Source organism: Mobula hypostoma, chromosome 3 (assembly GCF_963921235.1).
Source record: "Mobula hypostoma chromosome 3, sMobHyp1.1, whole genome shotgun sequence".
NCBI lineage: Eukaryota > Metazoa > Chordata > Chondrichthyes > Myliobatiformes > Myliobatidae > Mobula > Mobula hypostoma.
The window spans coordinates 137276172-137302846 of record NC_086099.1 but is presented as its reverse complement, the minus strand read 5'-3'; the positions used below and the strand labels follow the sequence as shown (position 1 = coordinate 137302846).

Here is a 26675-nt window from a genome sequence, read left to right as displayed (position 1 = left end):
TCAATAGCAACAGGGAGCAGTACCAGCTTAGTCCTCCTGAAGTCCATCACCATCCCCTTTGTCTTACTGATGTTGAGCTGCAGATGATTCAGTTTGCACCATTTGACAAAGTCCTCCACCAGAGCCCTGTATTCATCCTCCTGTCCTCCCTTTATACACCTAACTATTGCTGAGTCATCAGGTAATTTCTGCAGATGACGTGACTTGGTGCTGTGTCTAAAGTCTGAGGTATACAGGGTAATCAGGAAGGGAGACATCTCCTGTGAGGCCCCAGTGCTGCTTATAGTCATGTCTGACACACAGCTCTGAAGCCACACAAACTGTGGTCTGCCAGTCAGGCAATCCATTATCCAGGGTACAATGGAAGTGCCAACCTGCATTGAATAGAGCTTTTCCCCCAACAATGAGGGCTGTTTTGTATTGAAGACACATGAGAAATCAAAGAACACGATCTTCACATTGCTGCTCTGCTTATCCAAATGGGAGTAGGCTCTGTTCAGCAGATAGATGACAGCATCGTCAACTCCAATGTGCTCCTGGTAGGCAAACTGCAAAGGATCGTGGGCTGATCTAACCAGGGGTCAGAGGTGAGCCAGGACCAGCCGCTTTTGGGTTTTCATGATGTGTGAGGTCGGGGGTCACTGAACGGTAATCATCCAGGACTTTTGGTTGACCCTTCTTGTGAACTGGGACCACACACAATGTTTTCCACACAGTCAGGACCCTTTCCAGGCTGAGACTCAGATTAAAAATGCACTAGAGAACTCCACACAGCTGCTCAGCACACTCTTTCACGACATTGGGGTTCACACCATCCAGTCCCAATGCTTTGCCACGTCTGAGTTTCCCCAGAGATCTTCTCATCTGCTCAGTAGTGAAGGTGAGTCCATGATGACTGGGGAGTTGGTAGAGGCGGGGTCTGTGGAAGGTGAAGATGAGGGACGATAGCAGTTGCTGTATGGGGGTGTGGATGGTAGGAGCAGGGCAAGGATGGATGTAGACAGTGGTAGCCTGTGTTGTTCATCCATGTGTTGAACTGGAGGAGGGAGGAGGGGAGGCATTGGTGTGAAGGGAGCATTGGGTGCCTCAGCACCTGCACTGGTGTCCTGAGGGTGGTGTGAACGAGGGAAATTGTCAAATCTGTTGAAGAATTGTTTAACTCATAACCTCAAACATGAGATAATCTGTAGACGCTAGAAATCCAAGCAACACGCACACAAAATGTCTTGATGAAGAGTCTGTGCCCGAAATGTTGACTGTACTCTCTTCTATAGATGCTGCCTGGTCTGCCGAGTTCCTCCAGCATTTTGTGTGAGTCCCTTTCTCTCCACAGTTCAAGTTAAGTTCAAGTTTATTGTCATTCAACTGTACACGTTTCGCCAAACAAAACAACATTCCTCTGGACCAAGGCACACAACATAGTACATACAACTCACACACAATAAATAAAATCATATTACCAGAAATAATTTAACAATTAATAAGCTGCATTTATGACACTGTTTAAAAGTAAACAGTATAATGCTACAGGTGCTTTTTTCAGGTGAAACCTGGGTGGTGGCAGGGAGTTCAGTTGTCTCATGGCCTGGGGGAAAGCGACTGTTTCCCATCCTGACAGTTCTTGTCATAATGTTGCGGTATCTGCTGCCTGATGATAGTAGGGGGATCAAAGAAATTGTTGGACAGATGGGAGAGATCATTGGCAATGCTAAGGGCCCTGCATATGCAGTGCTCCTGATATACATCTCTGATGGGTAGAAGAGAGACCTCAATGATCCTCTTGGCAGTCCTCTGTGGTTAGATATAGCAGGTATAGCTGGTATGGACACTCTCCATGACGCTCCAGTAAAAAGTTGTTTGAAATGGTGGGGGTGGGGGTGGGTGGGAGCGAGCCACACTTGACTTAATCTCCTCAGGATGTTGCTCTGTGTTCTTGGCCAAAGAGGTGATGTTGAAGGACTGGGGAGTTCAGTTACATGCACTCCCAAATATTTGATGCTCCAAACTGTGTCCGTAGAGGAGCTGTGCAGTGAGGAATGGTAAATTTGCACATCCTTAATGTCCACAATCATCTCTTTAGACCTGTCCACAATGAGGCTCAAGTTGTGCTCGCACCATTCTACCAGCTGTTGTGCCTCCTCTCTGCATGCTGTCTTGTCGTCACTGTTGATGTGTCCCACCATTGTTGTATCATCAGCAAACTTGATGGTGTGGTTTGAACTGGATCTAACGGTGCAGTCATGCATCAGCCGTGGCCTCAGCACACAGCCCTGGGGGGGGGGGGGATGTGGGGCACCGGTGCTCAGCTTCATGGAGCTAGAGATGTTGCTGCCAGCACCAACTGACTGTGGTCTTTCTGTCAAGAAGTCCAAGATGCAGTTACAGAGAGAGATGTTGAGACCCAGCGAAGATAGTTTTCCCACCAGCTTCTGATGGATGATCATATTAAATGCCGAGATGTAGTCGATAAGCAGCATCCTGGCGTACGAGGTTCCAGTTTCCAGGTGGGTCAGGATGGATAGAGTGGAGAGGCTTCATTAGTGGACAGAGTTGAGTGATAAGCAAATTGGAAAGGGTAAAATGAATCAGGAAGATGGGATTTTATGCAATCGATAACCAGCTGTTTGAGGCACTTCATTGTTGTTGAGGTCAGTGCCACAGGACGGTATTTGTTGAGGGAGGTTACCGTCACATTTAGGTGGGATGATGGTGGCTGCCTTGAAGCCTGCAGGGATAATAGACTGCTCCAGAGAGATGCTGAAGATGTCCTGGTGAACCTCTGTTAACCGGGCTGCATGGACCCTCAGCACCTGACTTGGTACGTTAACAGGCCCCGTACCCAGCACCCAGGGCATGCCCCTTTCTCACTGTTAACATCAGGTAGGAAATACAGAAACCTGAAGGCACACACTCAGCAATTCAGCAACTGCTTCTTCCCCTCTGCCATCCAATTCCTAATTTGGACATTGAATTTTTTTATACTACCTCACTTTTTTAAAAAATATACAGTATTTCTGTTTTTGCACTTTTTAAAATCTATTCAAGATACGTAATTGATTTACTTGTTTATTTATTATTCCTATTTTTATTTTACTTATTTTTTTCTCTGCTAGATTATGTATTGTATTGAACTAACGCTGCTAAGTTAACAAATTTCATGTCACATGCCAGTGATAATAAACCTGATTCTGATTCTGATTATGAGCTTTACATGGGTTGACCCTGGCTAGGGGTCTTCCTCACATCAGCGAGTCAGAGTGCCTGCTTCTTGGTGGGAAGGTGGGGAGCTTCACTCACTGGTACAGCATTCTGAGCAACAAACCATGTATAAAAGACATCCAACCTATCAGGAAAAGAGGCATCGCAGTTGCTGAAGCACAGAGTGGATATGTAGTCCTTTATGGTTTGAAAGCCCTGCCACATATGCCTTATGTCTCTGGTGTCACAGAAATGGCTATATATTCTCCGAATAATCCCGTTTTGCCTTCCTGCTGGCATGAGAAAGCACAGCTCTTGCTGATATGAAAGCCATCTTATCCCCCGATCTGAAGGCAGCAGCCCGATCTCTCAGCTATGCCCAGATCTCAGCTGTCAATAGCTGCCTTTCAGCTGGGCACAGATTCTTCTTGACCTGCTGAATTCTTCCAGCAGTTTATTTTACTTGTCACAGATTCAAAGGACAGATTTCTTTGCATACCAGCAGGAAGCTACAGGAATTTACTTTTCCATCATGAAATCCACAAGCAGCCCATTGTCAGTGCACAGTCAAGCAATCATCAGCAATCAGCTGTGAGGAAGTTCAGAGGCTCCAGGCTCCCATTAATGTGTGTTGCAGTCCCAAACTTCCTCACAGGAATGGAACGAACTTCCAGCATTTCACAGCAAAAGCTCAGCTAGTATTTGAGTCTGATGAATATTATACTGGTAAATTAAAATAACCAGATGAATTCTTTGAATTGGCTAGCAAAACATGTCCAAATCAAGACAAAATAAGAATGGCTACCCAATTAAGAGAAAGCATTCACTTCTTGAACTGGCAGAGAACCTTCTAAACTACTTGCAGATAATAAAATGGGGAATCATGTATATGTGTTCCTTTGTTTTATATTTCCCCACTTGTATTTCCAATCAACATGCAAGGTCCCCAAGGAGTGGACAATAAAAACACCTGTGTCAGGATGCTGTTCGTTGATTATAGCTCAGCATTTAACACCATCATTCCCACAGTCCTGATCGATAAGCTACAGAACCTGGGCCTCTGTACCTCCCTCTGCAATGGAATCAACTTCCTAACCAAACAGTCACAATCCGTGCAGATTGGTGATAATATCTCCTCCTCACTGACGATCAACACTGGTGCACCTCAGGGATGTGTGCTTAGCCCTCTGCTCTACTCTCCATATACCCATGACTGTGTGGCTAGGTATAGCTCAAACGCCATGTATAAATTTGCTGATGATACAATCATTGTTGGTGGAATCTCAGATGGAGATGATAAACTTGCAGGAGTGAGATATACCAGCTAGTTGAGTGGTGCCACAGCAACAACCGTGCACTCAACGTCAGTAAGACGAAAGAGCTGATTGTGGGCTTCAGGAAGGGTAAGATGAGGGAACAAAAATCAGTCCTCCTAGAGGAAGCAGAAATGGAGACAGAGAGCAGTTTGAAGTTCCTGGGTGTCAAGATTTCTGAGGATATAACCTGGTTACAACATATCGATGCAGCTATAAAGGAGGAAAGAAAGCAGTTATGTTTCATTAGGAGTTTGAAAAGATTTGGTTTGTCACCTAAAATATTTGAATACTTCTACAGCTATACTATGGAGAGCATTCTGACAGATGGTACCACTGTCTGCATGGGGTGGAGGGAGGGGGGTGGGTGGGGGCACTACTGCACAGGACAAAAGAAGTTACAGGAAGTAAACAGGAAGTAAAATTAGTCAGCTTCATCATAGGTACTAGCCTCCATAGTATCCTAAACATCTTCAAGGAGTGGTGCCTCAGAAAGGCAGAGTCCATTATTAAGGACCCCATCTCCCAGGGCATGCCCTTTTCTCACTGTTACCATCAGGAAGGAGGTACAGAAGCCTGAAGGCATACACTTAGCAATTCAGGAACAGCTTATTCTCCGCTACTATCGGACTCCTAAATGGACTGAATCTATGAGAACTACCTCTTTTTTTTTAAAAACATATATTACTTCTGTTTTTGCACTATTTTATTATTTGAAAAAGGAATGAGGGATTACCCTGGAAACAACAGACCAGTGAGATTCAAATTACTGGTAGGAAAGCCTCTGGTGAGATTTCTTAGGAATAGGATTTTTTGAGCGTTCAGAAAACCATGGCCTGTTTAGGGAGAGCCAGCATGGCTTTGCGTGGGGCAAGTGGCGTCTTGCAAACTTGATTGAGGATTTAGATAAGGTGATGAGGATGATTGATGAAGATAGTGCTGTGGATGTTGTCTACATGGATTTTAATAAGGTGTTTAACAAGGTCACTCATGGGAGACTCATCCAGAATATTAAGGTGTGTGGGATCAATGGTGAAATGGGTTCAAAACTGGCTTGCCCATAGAAAACAGAGGATAGTGGTTGAAGGGAAGTCTGGGATTAGTGGTGCTCCACTGGGATCTGTACTGGGACCTCTGCTGTTTGAGATGTATACAAATGACCTGGATGCAAATGCAGATGGTTGAGGTAGTAAGTTTGCAGATTATACTAAGATTAACGTGTTGTCGATAGCATAGAAGACTAGCTAAGAATACAGCAGGATATAGATCAGTTATAGGTTATACATGGAGAAAAAACAGATGGAGTTTGACCCAGCCAAATATGAAATGTTGCACCTCGGTAGGTCAAATGCAAAGAGACACCACACTGTTAAGGGCAAGATCCTTATCGGTGGACCTCGGGGTCCAAGTTCATAGGTCCCTGAACGTGGTCACACAGGTTGATAAGGTAGTTAAGGAGGCATATGGCATGCTTGCCATGACTAGTCGAGGTACTGAGTTCAAAACGACAGGAAGTTATGTTGCAGCTTTTTAAAACTCTAGTTAGGCCACATCCGGAGTAATCCATACAGTTCTGGTCGCCACATTATAGGAAGGGTGTCAAGGCTTTGGAGCGGATGTAGAAGAGGTTTACCAAAATGTTGCATGGACTAGAGGTCATCTGCTATATCGAGAGGCTAGACAAACTTGGGTTGTTTTCTCTGGAGCAGTGGAGGCTGAGAGAAGATATGACAGAGGTTTATAAGATTTTCAGAGGCAAAGATAGAGTAGACAGGGAGCATCTTTCTCAAGGATTTGAAATGTCGAATACCAGTGGGTACACATTTAAGGTGAGAGGGAGTAATTTCAAAGAGGACGTGAGTTAAAGTTCTGAATTGCCATTGCTCCTACCAGTATCACTGAAGTTTTGTTTTGCATTGGTTAATAGAGTCTTAATTATTCACACACAAAAGCTCACTGTTCATTTTAAAACTAAATTCATGATATGTTATATAGTCTAATCAACTGGAAAAACTGCATCTGTACCACGAGTGCTTTAAAGCTTCAAGTCTAGGTTCAACCACACATGAATACCCATGAAAACAGCCAATTGAATCAGCATAACTCTGGGACCAAGGTGCAAAACATAGTGTTAACAGTCATCTACAACACAAGGCACATATAAAATAGCAGTAAAATACAATCACACTGAAAAAAACTGGCCCAAATCCCTGACTTTATGAATGTTGCAGCACAACAGGTCAAGAGCAAATATCATTTCATTGGCTCATCACTCAACCCTGGAATACGTGGACAGTGAAGATGCATGCATCAGGATGCTCTTCATTGACTACAGCGCTGTATTCAATACTATCATTCCCTTAAAACTAATCAATAAGCTCCAAGACCTAGGCCTCCATACCTCCTTGTGCAACTGGATGCTCTTATTTTCTCACATGCAGACCCCAGTCAGTTCTGATTGGCAACATCTCCTCCACAAGGTGACCACAAGGCTATGTGCTTAGCCCCCTGCTCTACTCATTTTATACTTCTGACTGAGATGCTTAGGAGAGCTCCAATGACATATTTAAGTTGGCTGACGACACCACTGTTGTTGGCCAGATCAAATGTAGTGATGAATCAGGAGGCAGACTGAAAATCTGGCTGAGTGGTGCTACAATAACAATCTCTCACTCAATGTCAGCAAAATCAAGGAGCTGATTATTGACTTCAGGAGGAGGAAACTAGAGGTCCACGAGCAAGTCCTCATCACAGGATCAGAAGTGAAGAGGGTCAGCAACTTTAAATTCCTCAGTGTTAACATTTCAGAAGATCTGTCCTGGGCCCAGGAGTCAAATGCTATTACAAAGAAAGTACAGCCGCACCTCTACTTTCTTAGAAGTTTGCACAGATTCAGCATTTCATCTAAAACTGACAAATTTCCATGGATATATGGTAGAGAGTACGGTTGTCACATGGCCTGGTATGGAAACACCAATGCCCTTAAAAAGAAAAGCCTACAGAAAGTAGTGAATACAGCCCAGTCCCTCACAGGTAAAGGATTCCCGTCCATTGAGCACATCTACACGGAGCCCTCTCGCAGGAAAGCAGCATCCATCACCAAGGCCCCCCACCATCCAGGCCATGCTCTCTTTACACTGCTGCCATCAGGAAGAAGGTCTAGAAGCCTCAGGACTCACACCACCAGGTTCAGGAACAGTTATTTCCCATCAACAATCAGGTTATTGAATCAGAGGGAATAACTCCACTGAACTGAACACAACCTACGGACTCACTTTTGAGGACTCTTCATTTCATGTTCTCAATGCTCATTTACTTAATACTTTTTTTTGTATTTGCACGGTTTGTTGTTCTTTTGCACATTGGTTGTCTGTCCGTCCTGTTGTGTGAGGTCTTTGTGTTTCTTTGTATTTACCACAAATGCCCACAAAAACATGATTCTCAGGGTTGCAGATATAAACTTTGATAATGAATTTCCTTTGAACTTTGGTTACCAAATTTTTACTCTGTAACAAATTTGAAATATTATTTCTTGTGTATCTGTGTTAGTTAGTTATAGGATAGTTTTTATTGAACCTCCTTTCAATAAAGTTTATCAGAAATATAATCATTTTCTGAATACCAAAGTGATTATAAATCCTACCCAGTTTGCATCACATACCAAACTTCTTCCAGGTCCTGCATACGCATGATATGTTAATGTACAGAAACATCTTGTCAACTAAATTGGCACCCACCAACATTCGATGCATGCTGAGACACACTTTATTTAAAATTCATTGACACATGGGTGAACCATAAACAGCACAGTACACTGATGCCAAAGCAAGTTTTCACAATGCATATGCATTCATAATGTACATGTACATAAATTAGAAGAGACCTGGTTTCTTGATCCACTGCCATGGTAATCAATGACTTTTTTTACAGGTCATTTTGGATTTTAACAGCACTCCCACATCCCACCCCACCTCTGCCGAACCCTAGCCCGACTTGACCAACTTCACAATTTCTAAGCGAAATGTTTTTCCAGATCACTTCTCACTTCCCATCGGTAATAACGTTGGGGAATCTAAGAAGAGAAAGTGCTTGCAGTTGCTCCAGAGTTTACATCCCAGCAAGACCACTGTGTCAGCTTGTTTGTATAGCCAGCATGCTGTGTGATTAATGAAGATGGAACATATCCTCTCTTCCCAAATCTGCTAAAACTGCAGCTGAGTAAACACCTTTCTGTTGATTCTACACAGTCTGGTCCACACCAGAAGCTGCAGGTAGCTGGGAACATTGCAGTAAACTGGATTGCCTTCAACTTTAAGGAAACAAGATAGGGAAGAACTCCACTTAAAAAAAAACTAAATACCACATTAAATCTTTGTCATTCAAACTGACTCCCTGTTCCCTTTTGAGATCACTCAGAGCAATGTGGACACAATCTGGGAACATACATTATTATCCCACAGTGGTTGGCAGAATTGACAACAGGGCTGCGCAGATATTAATTACCACAACACACAACTCCCCACCTCACTTTCTATGGTACAGACTAAAGACCTATGCTATTGGGGTCTGGGGAATGTTCTGGTACAAATGCCACCATTAACAATTAGACGTTGCAGCTGATGAACTTTAAACTCAAGGGAAATCTGGATGTCTGGCCCTTATTAAAATTCCTTCATGGGGAAACATTATCCATACCTAAATGACATTAGAATTGTGGTAAGCTACCCTTATGATCCACTGCACGACTTCTGGCAAGGTATGCCCAGAGCACTTTCGGATGAGGAGCTCAAGGATATAGATTAAATGATGATGAAAGAATTGCAATATGCACCTAGTGGCCACTTTATTAGGTACAACTGCTCACTAGTGTAAATATCTAATCAGCCAATCTTGTGGCATCATATCAATGCATGAAAGCATGCAGGCATGGTCATGAGGTTCAGTTGTTGTTCAGCCCAAACATCAGAGTGAGTAAGATGTGATCTCAGTGATTTTGACCATGGAACATTTGTTGGAGCCAGACAGGGTGGTTTGAGTATCTCAGAAACTGCTAATATCCTGGGAATTTCATGTACAAGAGTCTTTAAAGTTTGCTGAAAATGATATAAAAGACAAAAAATAATTAGTGAGTGAAAGATTTGTGGATGAAGACACTTTGTTAATGAGAGAGTTCAGAGGAGAATGGCCAGACTGGGTCAAACTGACATTAAGGCAACAAAAACTCACATAACCATATGTTATAGCAGTGGTGTGCAGAAGAGCATCTCCAAATGCACAGTACTGTACATCCAACTTTGATGTGGATGAGCTTCAGCAGCAGAAGTCTATGAACATACACTCAGTGGCCACTTTATTAGCTACAGGAAGTACCTAATCAAATGTCCACTGAGTGTATAACAAATTGGGGTAACTTGAACCTTTGAGGGGCATTCTCCAGGTGGTGGTATATCCATGTACCTTTTGCCCTTGCCCTCGTTAATGGTACAGAGTGCAGGTTTAGGAAACCACACTGGAGTAGCGTTGGAGAATGATTACAGTGCATTTTGCAGATGGCACATACTATAGCCATGATACACCAGTGATAATAGGAATGAATGTTTATGGTGGTGGATGGGAATTAGTCAAGTTAGTGACTTTGTCTCAGGTGATGCTGAACTTTGTGTGCCGTTGAGCTCAATGTTAGTAAAACCAAAGAACTGATTGTGGAGTTCAGACGGGTAAGACACAGGAACACAAACTAATCCTCAGAGGGACCAGAAGTGGAGAGAGTGAGCAATTTCAAGTTCCTGAGTGTCAATATCACTAAGGATCTAACCTAGTCCCAACATATCTGAAGATGACGGCGCATGTGTATCGTGAGGCTCAGCGTCTTACCAGATTTCAAAAAATAGTGCTAATTTATCTGCTTGTTTCCTGCGTGTTCACTCGATTCAGCTATGCGAACTACACTTACTTATAGCAAACAGTCACTTTTGGACATTAACTATCGATGCACCAATACAGTTTTGGACTATCCATTCAACTTTGACCAACTACTGTACCTCCGGAGTTAGTAAGGACAGCGCAGACCTGCATTCAACTCGCTTCGACCAGAAGGGCCTGGCGCTGGCGTCAAGACCGTAAACAAAGATGGGGGAAGCGTGGAGATTTACGTGCTAGGCTAAGGCTAAACCCACACCGGCCAGCGCTACCTAGCATCTTCCTTGTCAATGTTCGGTCCCTGACAAACAAGCTGGACAAACTAAGGACTTGGACCCTCAGACAAAGAAGGCTTATGGATTGCAAAGTTGTGTTTTTTACGGAGACGTGGCTAAACAGTGATGTCCCAAACAACGTGGTGGAACTGGAAGGGTGCACGGTCTTCAGGGCTGACAGAGCTGCAACAGCGACAGGTAGAAGTAGGGGAGGTGGTTTATGCATCTATGTGAATTGATCATGGTGTACTAACTCTACCTGACACTCATTGCTCTGCTGATCTAGAATACCTGATTATTAAGTGCAGACCTTTTTATCAACCGCGAGAGTTTACACGCATCATTGCTGTCGCAGTTTATGTACCACCGGATGCTAATGCTAAAGTAGCCATGAAAGACCTCAGTGCCGCTATTAGCAAGCTGCAGACATTGCATCCAGACGGAGCCTTTATTGTCACTGGGGACTTCAAACTACGTACCGTGCTTCCAAGATTTTACTAAAATATATCATGCACCACAAGGGGAAATAAAAACTTAGATCATGTCTACACAAATGTGGCTGACACTTACAAAGCCACTACCCTCCCCCACCTGGGACAGTCCGACCAACTTTCATTGTTTCTGCTTTCCAAGTATAGCCCGGTCATTAAATGTGTGAAACCAACAATGAAGGCTATTACGATCTGGCTGGAGGGTGCTGACTCTGCTCTTCAGCACTAATTCCAGCACACAGATTAAAGTGCGTTTGCTGCCCATGCCACCACAGACTCTCAGATTAATATTGATTTATATACCACCTCTGTCTTTGAGCACATCAGCAATTGTGTCGATAGAGTGACATCACAAAAACAAATAAAAGTTTTCTCCAATTAGGAACCATGGACGAACAGGGAGGTTTGCCTCCTGCTCAAAGCCAGAGATTCAGCCTTCAGGTCTGGAGACCAGGAGGCTTACAGTTTAGCCAGGGCCAACCTAAGGAGGGGAATCTCTTAGGCTAAACACATATACAAACAGAGAATTGAGGAGCATTTCAACTCCTCGGACCCCTGGCGCACGTGGCATGGCACACAGGTCATTACAGACTTCAAACCATCTAGTACTGTGCCCCCTTCCAGCTCTGCTTCCCTCCCTGATGAGCTCAGTTACTTCTACGCTCACTTTGACCGAGAGAACAAGGAGGTCACCCTCAAAGCGGATCTCCCACCTGGTGAACTGCCTCTCTCATTTTCCACCTCCGATGTTTGCTCCACCCTGAGCAGGGTGAATGTACGGAAGGCAGCTGGTTCAGATGGAATACCTGGCCATTTTCTCAGAGTCTGTGCAGGGCAGTTGGCCGGGGTCTTCACGGACATTTTCAACCTGTCCCTGGCCCAGGTGGTTGTCCCCACAAGCTTCAAGATCGCCACTATCATGCCAGTGCCAAAGCATTCCACTGCCACGGGCCTGAATGACTTCCGCCCAGTTGCATTCACCCCCATCATTGCAAAGTGCTTTGACAAACTGGTTCTATCACATCTGAAATCCTGTCTGCCCACTACCCTGGACCACATCAATTTGCCTATCGCACCAACAGGTCAACAGAGGATGCTATCTCCACGGCACTTCACCCTGCCCTGACCCACCTGGACAGCCCCAACTCTTACATCAGATTGCTGTTCATTGACTTTAGTTCAGCATTCAATACTGTGAACCCTTCCAAGCTGATTGCCAAACTTCGCCAGCTTGGTATCAGCTCATCCCTCTGCAACTGGACCTTGGACTTTCTGACTAACAGACCCCAATCAGTTAAGTTAGACAACCTCTCCTCCTCCACTCTCACCCTGAACACCGGTGTGCCTCAAGGCTGTGTGCTGAGCTCTCTTCTGTACTCTCTTTTCACGTATGACTGCGTTCCTGTACATGGTTCTAACTCCATAATCAATTTCGCAGATGACTCCACGGTGGTTGGCCTGATCAGAGGGGATGATGAGACGGCCTACAGGGATGATGTCCAGCACCTGGCCGTATGGTGTGCTGACAGCAACCTGGCCCTTAACACCCAGAAGACCAAGGAGATCATTGTGGTAATCAGGCATGCTAGGAGCCACATTCACGTCCCCGTCTACATCAACGGAGCTGTAGTGGAGTGTGTATCAAGCTGCAGATTCCTTGGTGTCCACACTTCCGAGGATCTCACCTGGTCCCTGAACAACTCCATCCTGATCAAAAAGTCAAGAAAGCTCACCTCTGTCCCAGGATACAGAGGGACTTTTACAGGTGTACCATGGAGAGCATACTCACCAACTGCATTTCAGTGTGGTATGGCAATTGTCCCGTATCGGACCGCAAAACACTCCAGTGTGTGGTGAAAACTGCCCAGCGGATTATCAGTACCCAGTTGCCCACCATTGAGAACATCTACCATAAACGCTGCCTGGGCAGGGCAAAAAGCATTAACAAGGATGCATCTCACCCTAACCATGGACTTGTTACTCTCCTCCCATCCAGTAGGTGCTACAGGAGCCTCTGCTCCCACACCAGCTTCTTCCCTGAGGCTGTGACCCTGCTGAACCTCACATCACAGCGCTAAGTAGTATTGCACCCATATTGTACTGTCTCAGTACTTTTATATTTGTGTGCTGTAGCACTTACATTTTATTCGCAGTTATTTTGTAAATAACACTATTCTTTGCATTTCTGGTTAGATGCTAACTGCATTTCATTGGCTTTGTATCTGTACTCGGCACAATGACAATAAAGTTGAATCTCATCTAATCTAATATCAATGCAGCAATAAAGAGAGCAAGACAGCAGCTATGCTTCATCAGGAACTTGAGGAGATTTGGTTTGTCACCTACAACACTTGAAAACTTCTACATCTGTCCCTTGGAGACTATTCTGACTAGCTACATCACCGTCTGGTATGGGAGGGGGACACTAATTCACAGGATCGAAATAAGCTGCAAAGAGTTGTAAAATTAGTCAGCTACATCATGGGTACTAGCCTTCATAGTATCCAGGACATCTTCAAGGAGCAGTGCCTCGAAAGCAGCATCCATCATTAAGGATCCCCACCACCTAGGGTATACACTTTTCTCATCGTTACATAAGGTAGGAGGTACAGAAGCTTGAAGGCACACACTCAGCGATTCAGGAACAGCTTCTTCCTTTCTGCCATCTGATTGCTAAATGGACATTGAACCCATGAATACCACCTCATTTTTTAAAATTTTCTGTTTTTGCACCACTTATATTAATTAAATTAATTTAGCTATATATATATATATACACATCTACTGTAATTCAGGTTTTCTTTCTATGTTTGTCATGCTGCCACAAAGTTAATGAATTTCGCAACATATGCAGTGATATTAAACCTGATTCTGATTCAAAAGTTATAGTGAAGAATATGGCTAAATTCTGATTTGCACAATTCTGATTTGTGGAGACAGACATGAGAGTACAGAGGAACATCTGGAAAACTTCTGAAATGCCCGCTTTGCTGCCGCTGCTACTGTGTGGTAACCGGAATCTCCGGAGTAGAAGGCCCCAAATCCATGGCTTTGCTTGCTTCAGCGGCCGGGATGAAGTCGAAGGTGCTCGGCAGAGGATGGCGCTCGGGAGGCTGTATCGGAGGGGCTGGTCAGAGGCTCGAAGTTTTTGGATGGACGGACTCAGTGTTGGCTGTGGTCAGCTGCTTCCAAGGCATCGGCAAGTTGACGGTGCCTGGAGGTTTATGGCAGGGAGTTTCTCCCTTTTGCCGCCTGCTATTGGGGACTCGGGAGTCAATTGACTCGGGGACTTTGAGACATTTTTTTAACCGTGCACATGGTTTGTTCTTCATCAAATTATGGTATTGCTTTGCACTGCTGTAACTATATGTTATAATTATGTGGTTCTGTCATTATTAGTCTTTGGTTTGTCCTGTTTTTCTGTGATATCACTCTGGAGAAACATTGTATCATTTCTTAATGCATGTATGCATTTCTAAATGACAATAAAAGACGACTGAGTGTTCTCATAATCTAAATGCTGCTGACATTTGTTTTGTAGCTTTCAGAACAGGGGAAATCCACTCACTCCGGCATCCTTCCAATCATCAATAACAATGAAAGAATCATTGCTCATGTTATCAATCGGCAGTTACTCATCAATAAACTATTTATAGATCCTTAGGTTAAGCTTTTGCCATTACTTCAGATCCAATTCTCTTTTTATGCTTCAACGAAATGAATTCCAGGGATGACCTGACATCAGTGCATCTATTAACTAGCTACGTCACTGTCTGGTACCTGAAAAGCCCTGATAAAATTGGGTCATTCACAATGACTTCAAGTGGAGCGAGTCTAATCCTAAATTCAGAAGTGATAATGTTTCCTGATACTATGCTGTACCCAATTTTGATAAGACCATCTATCTCTACATACAACAAGATTCAGGAAGTATGTAGGCTAGAGCAGGGGTCCCCAACCTTTTTCGCACTGCGGAACGGTTTAATATTGACAATATTCTTGCGGACCGGCCGACCGGGGGTGGGGGGGGGGGGTAGGGTTGCCAACGAACAAGAGTAAGTCCTGACGAAGGGTCTCGGCCTGAAACGTCGACTGCGCCTCTTCCTATAGATGCTGCTTGGCCTGCTGCGTTCACCAGCAACTTTGATGTATGTAGCAGTCAAATGCGTTGTTTACCCAAAAGACTACAATAACCATGAAGCCTTGCACGGGCACCAATCCGCATGCGCGTCGTGACCTGCCGATTTCCACCCCACCCCCCGCCCCCAAGCAAATCCTTTTTGGCAATTCTGTTCGTGGGGTTGGGTGTTAGTCACTACCGGAATATAGGTGATAAGTGGGTAATACACTCAATTTTGTTTCTAAAAAGGTTTATCTAACGAATTTAATATTAAACACACAGTGCATATTTTCCTCGCATGGATATAATGATAAGTCAATTATCAGGGGAGCTTGAAGTGTTGAACAAACTTCCAGTAGAAGTGGCAGAAGCAGGTTCGATATGATCATTTAAAGAAAAATTGGATAGGTATATGGACAGGAAAGGAATGGAGGGTTATGGGCTGAGTGCAGGTCAGCGGGACTAGGTGAGAGTAGCGTTCGGCACGGACTAGAAGGGCCGAGATGGCCTGTTTCCGTGCTGTAATTGTTATATGATTATATAGGTCACTTATAAGTCAATAGCATCATAACATCTTAAGTAATATTTGGACATTAAACGCACAGCACATTCCCCGTATGAATATATAAGATCATTGCAACACACCAATATCGGTGAATCAGTGGGATCCCTGGGCTTGTTTCCCTGCAACAACACCGTCCTATCGAGGGGTGATGGAGACAACGATACTCGAAGGGGGTTCCTGATGTCCAGTCTATTTCGCAGTTTAGTTTTAGTTGCATTCATTGCAGAAAACTCCGCTTCGCAGAAAAATGTTGGAAATGAAAGCAACGTTTTCAGTGCTTTTGTGGCTATCTCAGGATACTTAGCCTTGACTTTGATCCAAAATGCCGACAGAGATGTTATGTCAAACATACTTTTCACCCCTTCGTCATTTGCAAGCTCGAGGAGTTAATCGCCTTCCCGCCCTGATACGGATGACGCGCAGGTCATGACCTCGCATGTGTAATGGCTGAGCAGTGGCCGTGACAGGGAATGAGGAAAGGTGCAACTGACCAAGTCATATCGCTTCCTCGCGGCCCGGTAGCGCATGCTCTGCGGCCCGGTGGTTGGGGACCGCTAGGCTAGAGTTATGAAAAGGTAGTATTTGCACTGCACAACTGCCAGGCATTCACTATTTTCAAAAAAATGACAACCTAATGTCTCTCCTTAGCATTCTGATCCTCAAAATTACATTGTTATTGATCGGAAACACAGCAGAACCAGGTACATTAATGCCATGAATTTTAAAGAAGGTCAGAGTATTAATTCTGCTTCGATAGCTCACCTTTTTAAATGGCAAGTGACATACTGCCTGGATAAATATAGATAATTTACATTTAAGTGGAATGTATTATGGGACAGTCTGATCGATTAACAGTCTATTCAGTGCCTTGGGCATAAACTTCCTCTATTCTGGATGCTTTGGTGGCCTTACATATTGTCCGTGGATTCCATTCTAGGAACTGACACAGCCTCTTTAACAGCACCTGAGAAAAACACCTTGAAGGACAGGGACAATAAAGACAGAGCAGTAACATCCCCTGAAAGTCACAATTTTTCTCATGTATACTTGATCAAATGATCACCCTTCCTTCATCAGCTATGAGTTGATATTCTGAAATTTCCTTCCTGATTTAATTTGGAAGAAACTTTGTGCAAAATAAACTGCACCCAAAGGGCAATGAAAATGGGCAACAAATACTGGTTAATTGTGATGTCCAGATATTTGTGATAAAAATTTAGAAAACAATTGATTCGAAGATCTTTTTAGTGACAAAAAAACTGAAAAAAAAATACCAACATATTTCTACTCTTTTTTGATGTTTCAATGCATGAGTGACCAATAAAGGTATTGTCTAAATTCATTAAACAGAGAAAGCTGAGGTGGGAGTTGGAAATACTTGAAGATAACTTGCTCTATTCATGAACTTCCTCGGCATCCAGTTGTAAGGTGCTATTGAAAATTTTCAATGCATTAATCACTTGCTGATTCTTGAAGGAAATTACACACATTATTTAAAGAGTTAAGTTATGAAAACACAGTAACTTCTATTAACATGGAGAAATTAGAGAACTACAACAGTACTCATCTGACAATCCTGATGCAGGAAGGTTACTGCAGCCCATAAATTAACAGCTTATTAAATGAAAGTAAAAATATATATTAATATATATTAATAATAAAATATTCAATGAGTGTAGGACTGTTAGTTGTTTATTGACATTATGTGGTGAGCATACTTTTCAACAAGAATGCTCATAATTAGGAAATGTACATGACTCATATAGTTGGCCCACGGTTATACTTTTCCATATAGAGATAAAAAATAAAGATTAATACTTTTAAGAAATGGAATTGCAACTAGCCATGCTGGTTTTCTGATTTCAGAGTATAGTTTGCATCATATCTTACCTCCTTTCTGTTTTACTTTAGAGAATATCGGTTGCCGAATAAAACTGGCTGACAATTCACTAAAGTTTAGTTTGCATTTCAGCAATATTTGATGGGAAAGGTCAAACCTTATTTAAGCACTTATCTCAACATCAACACAAGAGATGCTGCAGATGCTGGAAATCCAAAGCAACATACACAAAAAAAGCTGGAGAAACTCAGCAGGTCTTCTCAATTTTTTTTTTTTTTTGATTCTCATCTTTTCTTCTCCTTGTATATTACCCTTGGTAAGTTACCTAAATAATCATTAGAAAAAATTAACTTCAGTGTCAGCAGTCTATTTAATCACAAAGGGCAATATAGTTGATCTCAACTTATCCAGCTAATATTTAGGAAGATATTTCTAGCGAAGGTTATTAAAACTGTTCTTATTTCACTTTCCTAAGCTACAGTATGTTATCATATTGCTGTAATTATGGTTAAAGAATCTTGAGCCTATCCTGTGAACCTACTGTCGCAAAGAATGGAATTAATGCAGTACAAAATTGAACCTAAAAACAAATTTGTCTACCTATAAGCCTAGAATAGAGCACCTGATATGATTCCCCAGGATATCAAAATGACAGATGGCCATCTCTCACATGTACAGTTTAGGCAACAAGTTTGCTGACTTCTGATTGATCATCTTGGATTCTGCAAATTGGAGTAAAGAGCCAAGCTTCAGGAGTAGAAATCAGAACTAAGTTCACAAAACAATTATTTTTCTAATTTCAGCCCCAAAATTCTTCGAAAAAGACACAAACTCAGAGAGATTTTTTTCCTCAGCTAACTTATATAACTCAACTAGGTAAAACCAAACCACAAGGTTTACAACATAGACTGAATGGAATTGATCACAAAGTGGACATTTGTTCAGTTTACAACAGCTGGCTTTATAAAATATATACTTCCAACCAAACAATAGAACTTGGGTGCTAACAGAAACAGTATGTAAGCTTAGGGCACATAATCACTCTGCAAATTTCAGCACTTCTTAAACAAGTCATGTTCACCCTAGCATGGTACAACAAAGTTATATTTCAATATATTAAATCAACCTCTCAGATCCATATGCAAAACTTATAACAAAAACTGGACATGGCTGATCCCACCCCATTTGTCACACTTTCCCAATCCATTGCCTGCACCCCTTGCAAGGCATTATTTCTGACTGCGGGAAACACAGCTATAGCATATCCTCTTTATATCACAACATTGACTTGTTCTATAAACAACCATTGGAGGCCCAATAGCTTTATAATCTGTACTTCTTTGGCTATTTTACTAATACAGAGTGGGTAAACTACTAAATGAATGGTGATGGCTTCCAAAATTCTTCCTCTCTGGTGTATAGCAAGATGGGTGAATTGCTTGTATGCCCCTATGTAGTTATTCTGACATCAAACCCTGGTTGGGCTTGTTTGCAGCTGCTCACTATTTGGTGAAACCAAAGCCAATGCTTCCAGCATCTGCTGCACACACCAGCCATATTCTCAGGATGAACTAGACAACCCAGGGGAATTTGTAATCCAAAACAGATGGCTTAAGGTCAGATAGGAAGTGAAAATGTTTTCATTTCAAATAAGATCCTTATGTGACTTGAAGTCACCTTCCAGTTTAATGAATATGTAAGAAATAATCCAATCTCACAGAAAGGTTTGGCCATTGAAATCAGTCAAGAAAGCTGCTTGCCTCCCTCAACAAGCTTTCTGTTGTAAAGCTATTATTATCCAAATGCCCCTTGACTCAAAAAACCTGAAGGTAAGTGCACATTTCATAACGAAAGTCCTTTGGTAGCAGTTCTCAAAGCTAGATATAGCAGGGGCATTTCCTGCATAGTCAAAATTGTCTCCAAATGCCCATTCATTCAACATCTCAGAATCAGAATCTGGTTTTACAAAATAAGTTATATATGGCAGAAGGGAAGAAGCTGTCATTGTCTTAAGTCTCCTTCCTGATGATAGCAATAACAGGCATGTCCTTGGTGGTGGGGAGGTTACTGTTCATGATGGAGATGGGTGAGTTTACAACACTCTGCTGCTTTATCCAACCCTATGCAATGGCCCCTCCATACCAGACAGCTAGACTACTCTACGGTATATTTGCGGAAATTTGCTAGTGTCTTTGATGACATACCAAGGCTCCACAAATACTTTATTAAATATAGCCACTGTTGTGCCTTCTTTGTAATTTAGATCACTCTGATCTAGATTTTCCGAACATTTATTAATCCCTTTACCTCATCATCATTTGTCACATCAGTACAGCTTTATGGAACAAAAGCAGAAATAATTGACTTGAAGCATTCATCCGGTTTCTCCCTCCACAGATAATGCCTAACCACTGTCCTCTTCAATTTTATACTAAGTTCTGTATACTTCATTGTAGTATTTTGTTAAGTGTTCTCGTTCTCTATTCTGGTTTGAAGGGCTATAACATGTGGGATTGTACTGGGATCAGGAGTTGCATTCCACAGTTTTACAGTCTGCATTATTGTCTGTGGAAGATATTGAGACCAGTGCCTAAATTTTATGACAATGGAAGCCAAGTGGAATTATAAGCTATGAGGACACAAGATGTAGATAGAAATAAAGAGATATATAAAATAACACAGAAAAACTCAGCAAGCCATTATAGAACTGAGAAAGAAGCAAGAGTTAACACTACTGGTTCAATCAACACACATCAAAGTTGCTGGTGAACGCAGCAGGCCAGGCAGCATCTGTAGGAAGAGGTGCAGTCGACGTTTCAGGCCGAGACCCTTCGTCAGGACTAACTGAAGGACTACTGTTTCAATGATCACTGAGTACTTCAGAATTCCAGCATTTGCAGTCTTCCAATGTTAAGGGCTGAGGACCATCTTCAGGACCTGAAAAAGGGTCTTAGCCTGAAACGTTGACTATTTATTCATTTCCACAGATGCTGCCTGACCTGCTGACTTCCTCTAGCATTTTGTGTGTGGCTCTGGATTTCCAGCATCTCCAGACTTTCTCATCTCTACGATCAGTAGTCTTTTTCTTTCAAAAATACTGAACGATTGGACAAGAATGTGGAACTATATGTAGAGAAAGAAAAATAATTCTCTTAGGAAAGATAAAAAAGGATTGAGAACTAGGAAATGAACAGCAATCAGAAAGGCAAATAATGTTACACTTTGTTGGAAGAGAAATGGAATAAAAGGTAATTTATGTTTTAATTGTTTAAATTAAAACATAATTTAAACAATCACAAAAAAGTGTACATATTGAGTCTTTCTGAGATCACGACTTGATTCTCATGCTAATGTTTTTACAATACATAACACATTTGCCTTGCAGGAAGAGCAAAAAAAAAAAAAAAATTCACTGGACTGACTCTTGCAATGAGGGAGTTACAGTACTTTAAGGAAAATCTGACAGTTTGCTGAGCGGACCAAGTCTCTTTTCCCCAGATGCTTGAGAAAGTGAAAAGTAATCTCATTCAAACATGTGGGGGTCTGGAAAGGCTTGACAGGTGAATGATTAGAGAATGCTTTTCTTGAGACTGTGGAATCTTGAGTTCAGGGCTAGAGTGACTGAAGGAGGTCTTGACCTTCACTCAAAGGAAAACGTATCTTCAAAATTCTGTGTGCCAGAGGGCTATGGTTGCTCATTCAAGGAATATATATCCAAAACAAAAACCAACAGATTTTTGAATGCAAAGAGACTCTATGGGGATAACACAGGAAAAGAGATGATCAGCTATGACCTAACTTAATAGTTGTACAGGCAGGAAGATCTGAAAGGCCCATTCTTCCTCGTATTTCTTATAATCCATCATCCTTTTCTTTAAAGAAATGCCTCATAACTTCTCCTCTTTCAGCAATTATCATAAACTAACTCCTCAGCTGGACTGCCCAACCTAAGGGATTTTTTTTTCTCTCACCCTATTAAATTTCTTTGGAAATGCAGAACAATGGAAATAGCCAACAGAGCCTCATGTTTCCCCTTGGTAACTTTACCATTCAAGCCACTGTTTAGGCTTTCTGAAAACAGAAATACAGTGTACATATTGACTTAGAGGCCCCTACTGCTTACCCCCTGCACTGAGCGAAGGACTGCTGGAGTTTCTCGCCTGTGATGAAGGTCTTGGAATAGATGATTTGTTCTTGAATGACAGGAACAGATGCCGACAGAAGTCATCAGACAGCTCAGCTTCCAAGAATGTCTTCATAAACAGTTTGAAGCCTTCAAAGTCTATTGACTAGAGGTAAAATAAACAACAGTCTCAGAGAAAATAACAAAAATATGAGAAAATAGCTTTCATTTAAAATTAAGGCCTCTATAACTCCAGTTGAAATATAAAGATTTATTTATAGTACTGTGTATGTTTCAATATGGAACACTTCTCTTCATTAGTTGCAATCTTTCTTGATTGTCATATTTTATAATGTGATGAATATTACAATTTTTATATCAAAAATTAGTCTAGTATTTGTCATTCTTTAAATAAAGTTAAGCTTTAAATTATGCAGGTTACATAACATATCCAGAAAACAGTAATATCATTTTCTTTAACAGATGTTTCAATTGCACATTGTGCATTTCTGTATCACATAACTCAGCCAACGATCCGATCAACTCATGACGACCTCATTCCAAATTACTTAAAAATGTAGTGGAGTTCTTTGATGAATAATCACCCACAAATAGTGCACAAAGGACAATTACAAATACTTCCATACTACATTATATTAACCACTGAAATTGTAGATTTCAGTCAATTATTGTGTACATACACTATCTCAGAAGAATGATTTCTGAATTTTAATTTAAGGATCAACACATTAAACTGAGTTTCACTGTAATTATAACTGCTGGTCCAAGAAGCCAATACCATACAGGCTGAGGGTTTAGAGAGGTATTTTTGTACCTTTATATTTATGGAATATTGCAAAGATGATTACAACATAATTAAGCACTTCCATTTTTATGTTCAGAAATATTCAAAAAAACAGATGTGGTTGATTTCAAGCTCCCTTAGACATCTTGAGAGTTGGATGTACAAAGCTAAAACTAGGAGGACATTAAATTCCGAGGGTATCTCATATTGCTCCAATTTATGATAGGACAGCAATAAATAACAAAGGTAATCAGAAGCTACACCAGAGCCTTAATTTTGATCCAACACTAACTAAGCTCAACTTCTTAGCATTATAGTCACCTGATGCCTTTATACTGTTCTTTACCAGATTCAAAACCCAGGACACAAAAGCAATCTTTCACCATTTCAATACTTTTTATTTGAAGAGAGCAATTCATTGCCTTCAGATCAATAGGAAAGCTGAACACGACACATGACTTTGTGCCAGACTTTGAATTTTCATTGAATACTCTACATGAGTACCTACTCACTTCTCATCTCACTTCACTCCCCCAAATTAATCTTCATACACATTGTGCTTTTATATTTACTGGTGTTAAATGCCATCTGCTCCTTCACAGTCCAGTGATTGGTTGCCACATTATTAGAAGAATGTGGAGGCTTTGAAGAGAGTGCAGGGGTAGTTCACCAGGATTTTGCCTGGACTGGAACACATTAGCTATAAGGTTGGAGAAAACTGGATTGTTTTATCATGAGAATTGGAGGTTGCCTGACAACTTAATAGAAATATATAAAAATATGAGAGGCATAAATAGGGTAGTTAAGCAAGAGTCCTCCTCCCCCACACCCCGAAGGTAAAAATGGCAAATATTACAAGGCACAGCTTTAAAATGAGAATGGAAAAGTTTAAAGAAGATACTGGATATAAGGCAAGTTCTTTTTAAAAATAAACTTGGAGTGTTAAGATCCTGGAAAACACTGCCAGAATCATTAGTGGAAAAAGATACAACACCAATGTTTAAGATGCATTTGGATAGGCACGAGAACAGGCAGGAAATGAAAGGATATAAACTGTGCAGACAGACGAGATTAATTTGATTTGGCATTATGGTAAGCATAGATACCATAGGCTGAAGGGACGTGTGCTGTGTTGTTGTATGTTCTATGACTTACACATTAGTATTATGGAAAACATCCAACCTGGTATTATCTATAAAAATACGAAACATTGTACAATAAACCATCTGCACAATCCATACATGATTAGGTTTAGTACCAACTAAAGTCAGATGGAGAGTTGAGTGTGTGGGCTCTGGAGCTCTGGAGTGTCTAACAAGCATTTGAGCAAAGTACTAGAGGTTAAGTAAGGATACTATCAATTGTCACTCATACAGTTTCAGAAAATCAGCTAAACTAGAGAAAGTTAGACATCTTCAACATTTCTAGGACAATGACATTAAATAATCTGTAATGTATGCCTTTAATTCAAATCGAATGTTTAGAAAAACACACTTTAAATAGAATTGCATGTCTTCAAGGCATAGGTCATTTTGCAACTCATCAGTTTGTGGGAAGATCTGTGAAATATTCAATCTCTTTAGGACTAGGGACAGTAATGAGCAGCTCAAACAATCAGATTTTCCATTTGCCAATCATGTTTTGAGCCCAGCAAACAACACAAGGGGTAAATATGTTGCAGTGAATTACAAGCCTTTGAACTCAATAACACATAGTTCATTTAACACAATAGCCTAGACTATGAGTTTTAATTCCATATTCACTGTGCCAAGGACTGTTAATACATCACACAATCATGTATATGATTGGGCTTAGTTTTCAGCAAAATAACTTCCTGACATTCACATCAAACCATGCACACAATTAGCCTGAAACAAAGTTATTTGAAATACCGTCAGCTTTTACATAGGGTCACATTTCAAATATTCAGATTAAGGTCTGGGAGAGAGTAGAACATTTAGCCCACTCCAGCAAAGCATCAGCATGATAATTAAATGCATTCTTCTAAGCAAAAAACTGATGCTCTTCTTCTTCTTCTTCTATTTCCGGCTGTTCAGACGCATCTAGGCATATTGCAGCCCTCCGCAGGATGTATAATTAATTACAGAACTTCAAGGAACTCAAATTCTCGATTACAACCTAGTCTCATGTATAAACTGAATGATAGACTCTTCAATCAGATGTTGATTCTCTTGATGGCCAAACAAAGATTGAATAGAAAACCAAAATAAATTTAAGCCAGATAGCCTCTTGAACAGCATGCTTCTTTCAATTTTGTATCGGTTACAGATCAGCAAAACAGGCTGGACTGTCTGTGGACTACCACAGTCACATAATCCAGTAGGGTGTTTTCCTATTATCTTTAAATAACAGTTTAGCCCACAATGCCCCCACCTAGGTCTTGTAAATTTCACCATATCTCTACGACTTAAAAGGTAACAGTCTGAGACCGTTTAACTAGTGGGTGCCTAGAAAAATAATGCCGGGTCCTTAATTCATTTTTCCAATCCTCCTGCCACTTCTTCTCTATACCTTTTTTAATCCTACTTCTCAATTCTGCTCTGACTAGGGGAACTCTAATTTCTACATGCCTGCTCTGTAAGGAAGACTTTGTAATGCCATCCACAATTTCAAAACTGATGCTCTTTGAGTCTATTTCCATTAAAAATCTGCAAATAGTTAGTTGTGGAAAACATGAAATGGAATGCAAGGAAAAAACTTTGTGCTGCCTCTGCACTTACGTAATCACTGAATGCGGGCAACCATTCATGTCACAGCTCATTGACTTAATTCTCAACAGGAGAGATACTGTTGTGTATAACTGTCATGGTCCAGTCCGTGAAGTCTGCATTCCAGTTCACGGTCTGGTCCATCGTTCCTTATTCCAGGTTTTCCAATTTTCCCTTCTCCTGTTGTGTGCCTTAATTGAGGCACATGATTCCCATTTTGGGCTGGCTACATAAACTGCTCCTGGGTTCAGCTTCAGTTGCTAGACTGTTCCCTTCCCTCCCCCTTCCTTCTATAGCCCTCTCCTGCTACCTTCACCTGAAGTCTCGCCTGTTACCTTTGCCTGAAGCCTCGCCTGTTACCTTTGCCTGAAGCCTCGCCTGCTACCTTTGCCTGAAGCCTCGCCTCTACTAGGTAGCTCTGGCTGTTTGCCGCTACCTTGAGTTGGGAACTATCACTGTGTTCACGCTTTCACTAGGTAGGTCCGGCCATTTGCCACTACCTTGCATTGGGAACCGTCTCTTTGTGCCCTCGCCTCTGCTGGGTAAGTCCGGCCGTTTGCCGCTACCTTGAGTGGAGATCTGTCTCTCAGTGTTCTGTGTATGAGTCCCAGCCCTACGTCCTGCTCCCTAGGAGGGGTCCTGACTCTCTGTAGAGCCCCGGCCCCAAGTCCTGTTCCCAAGGAGGGGTGCCGGCTCTGAATTCCATGTTCCTGTTCTCCCTCGACCAAGGCTCTGCGTTCCGCATTCCTGTCTCCCAAGACCAAGGCTCTGCATTCCACGTTCCGGTCTCCCAAGACCAAGGCTTTGTGTTCCAGCCTCCCAAGTCCAAGTCCCAGCTTCGTGTCCTCATCCGCGTCCTGCCCAGGAGTCTCACGTCCAGTCCTGTAGCCACGTCTTGTCCTCGCCTAGATCCAGGGTCCTAGCCGGAATCAAGACCCAGGTTCCGGATCCCCGTCCAGTCTCTGGCTCGGGGTCCTTGTCCAGGTTCTAAGTTCCTAGTTCCTCATCCAGGTCCCGCTTCCCTAGTCTAGTCCTAGCCCAGGCCCTGACTCCTAGCTTCGACCAGGGCCTGTGTCTTGTCCAACGTCATTTCTTCCCCACTTCCCTTGCTTGCTTGACTCACACCTAGTCCTGTTCCTAGTACTTCAGTGTCTGTGTCTTGCATTTGGGTCCGCTCCCAGCGCCCCCTTATGACAATAAGTACATAAAATGGACCTGCAATCACAATGAGTTTAGCAATAGCTCTTCAAAGCCTCATGAACAGCACCGCAGATCGAGTGCAAGTTGTGCTGCAGTA

General features: G+C 42.1%; 1 protein-coding gene across 2 annotated transcripts in view; it reads right to left on the bottom strand.

Annotated features, from left to right (window-relative positions):
• The window catches only part of dgkb (diacylglycerol kinase, beta), an 828029-nt gene that overhangs the window by 588325 nt on the left and 213029 nt on the right, over positions 1-26675 (bottom strand). For both annotated transcript variants that reach the window (XM_063043772.1, XM_063043771.1), the window contains exon 5: positions 21845-22010. In XM_063043772.1, the coding sequence (XP_062899842.1) occupies positions 21845-22010 (166 nt within the window). The remainder of the gene's footprint in view (positions 1-21844; positions 22011-26675) is intronic.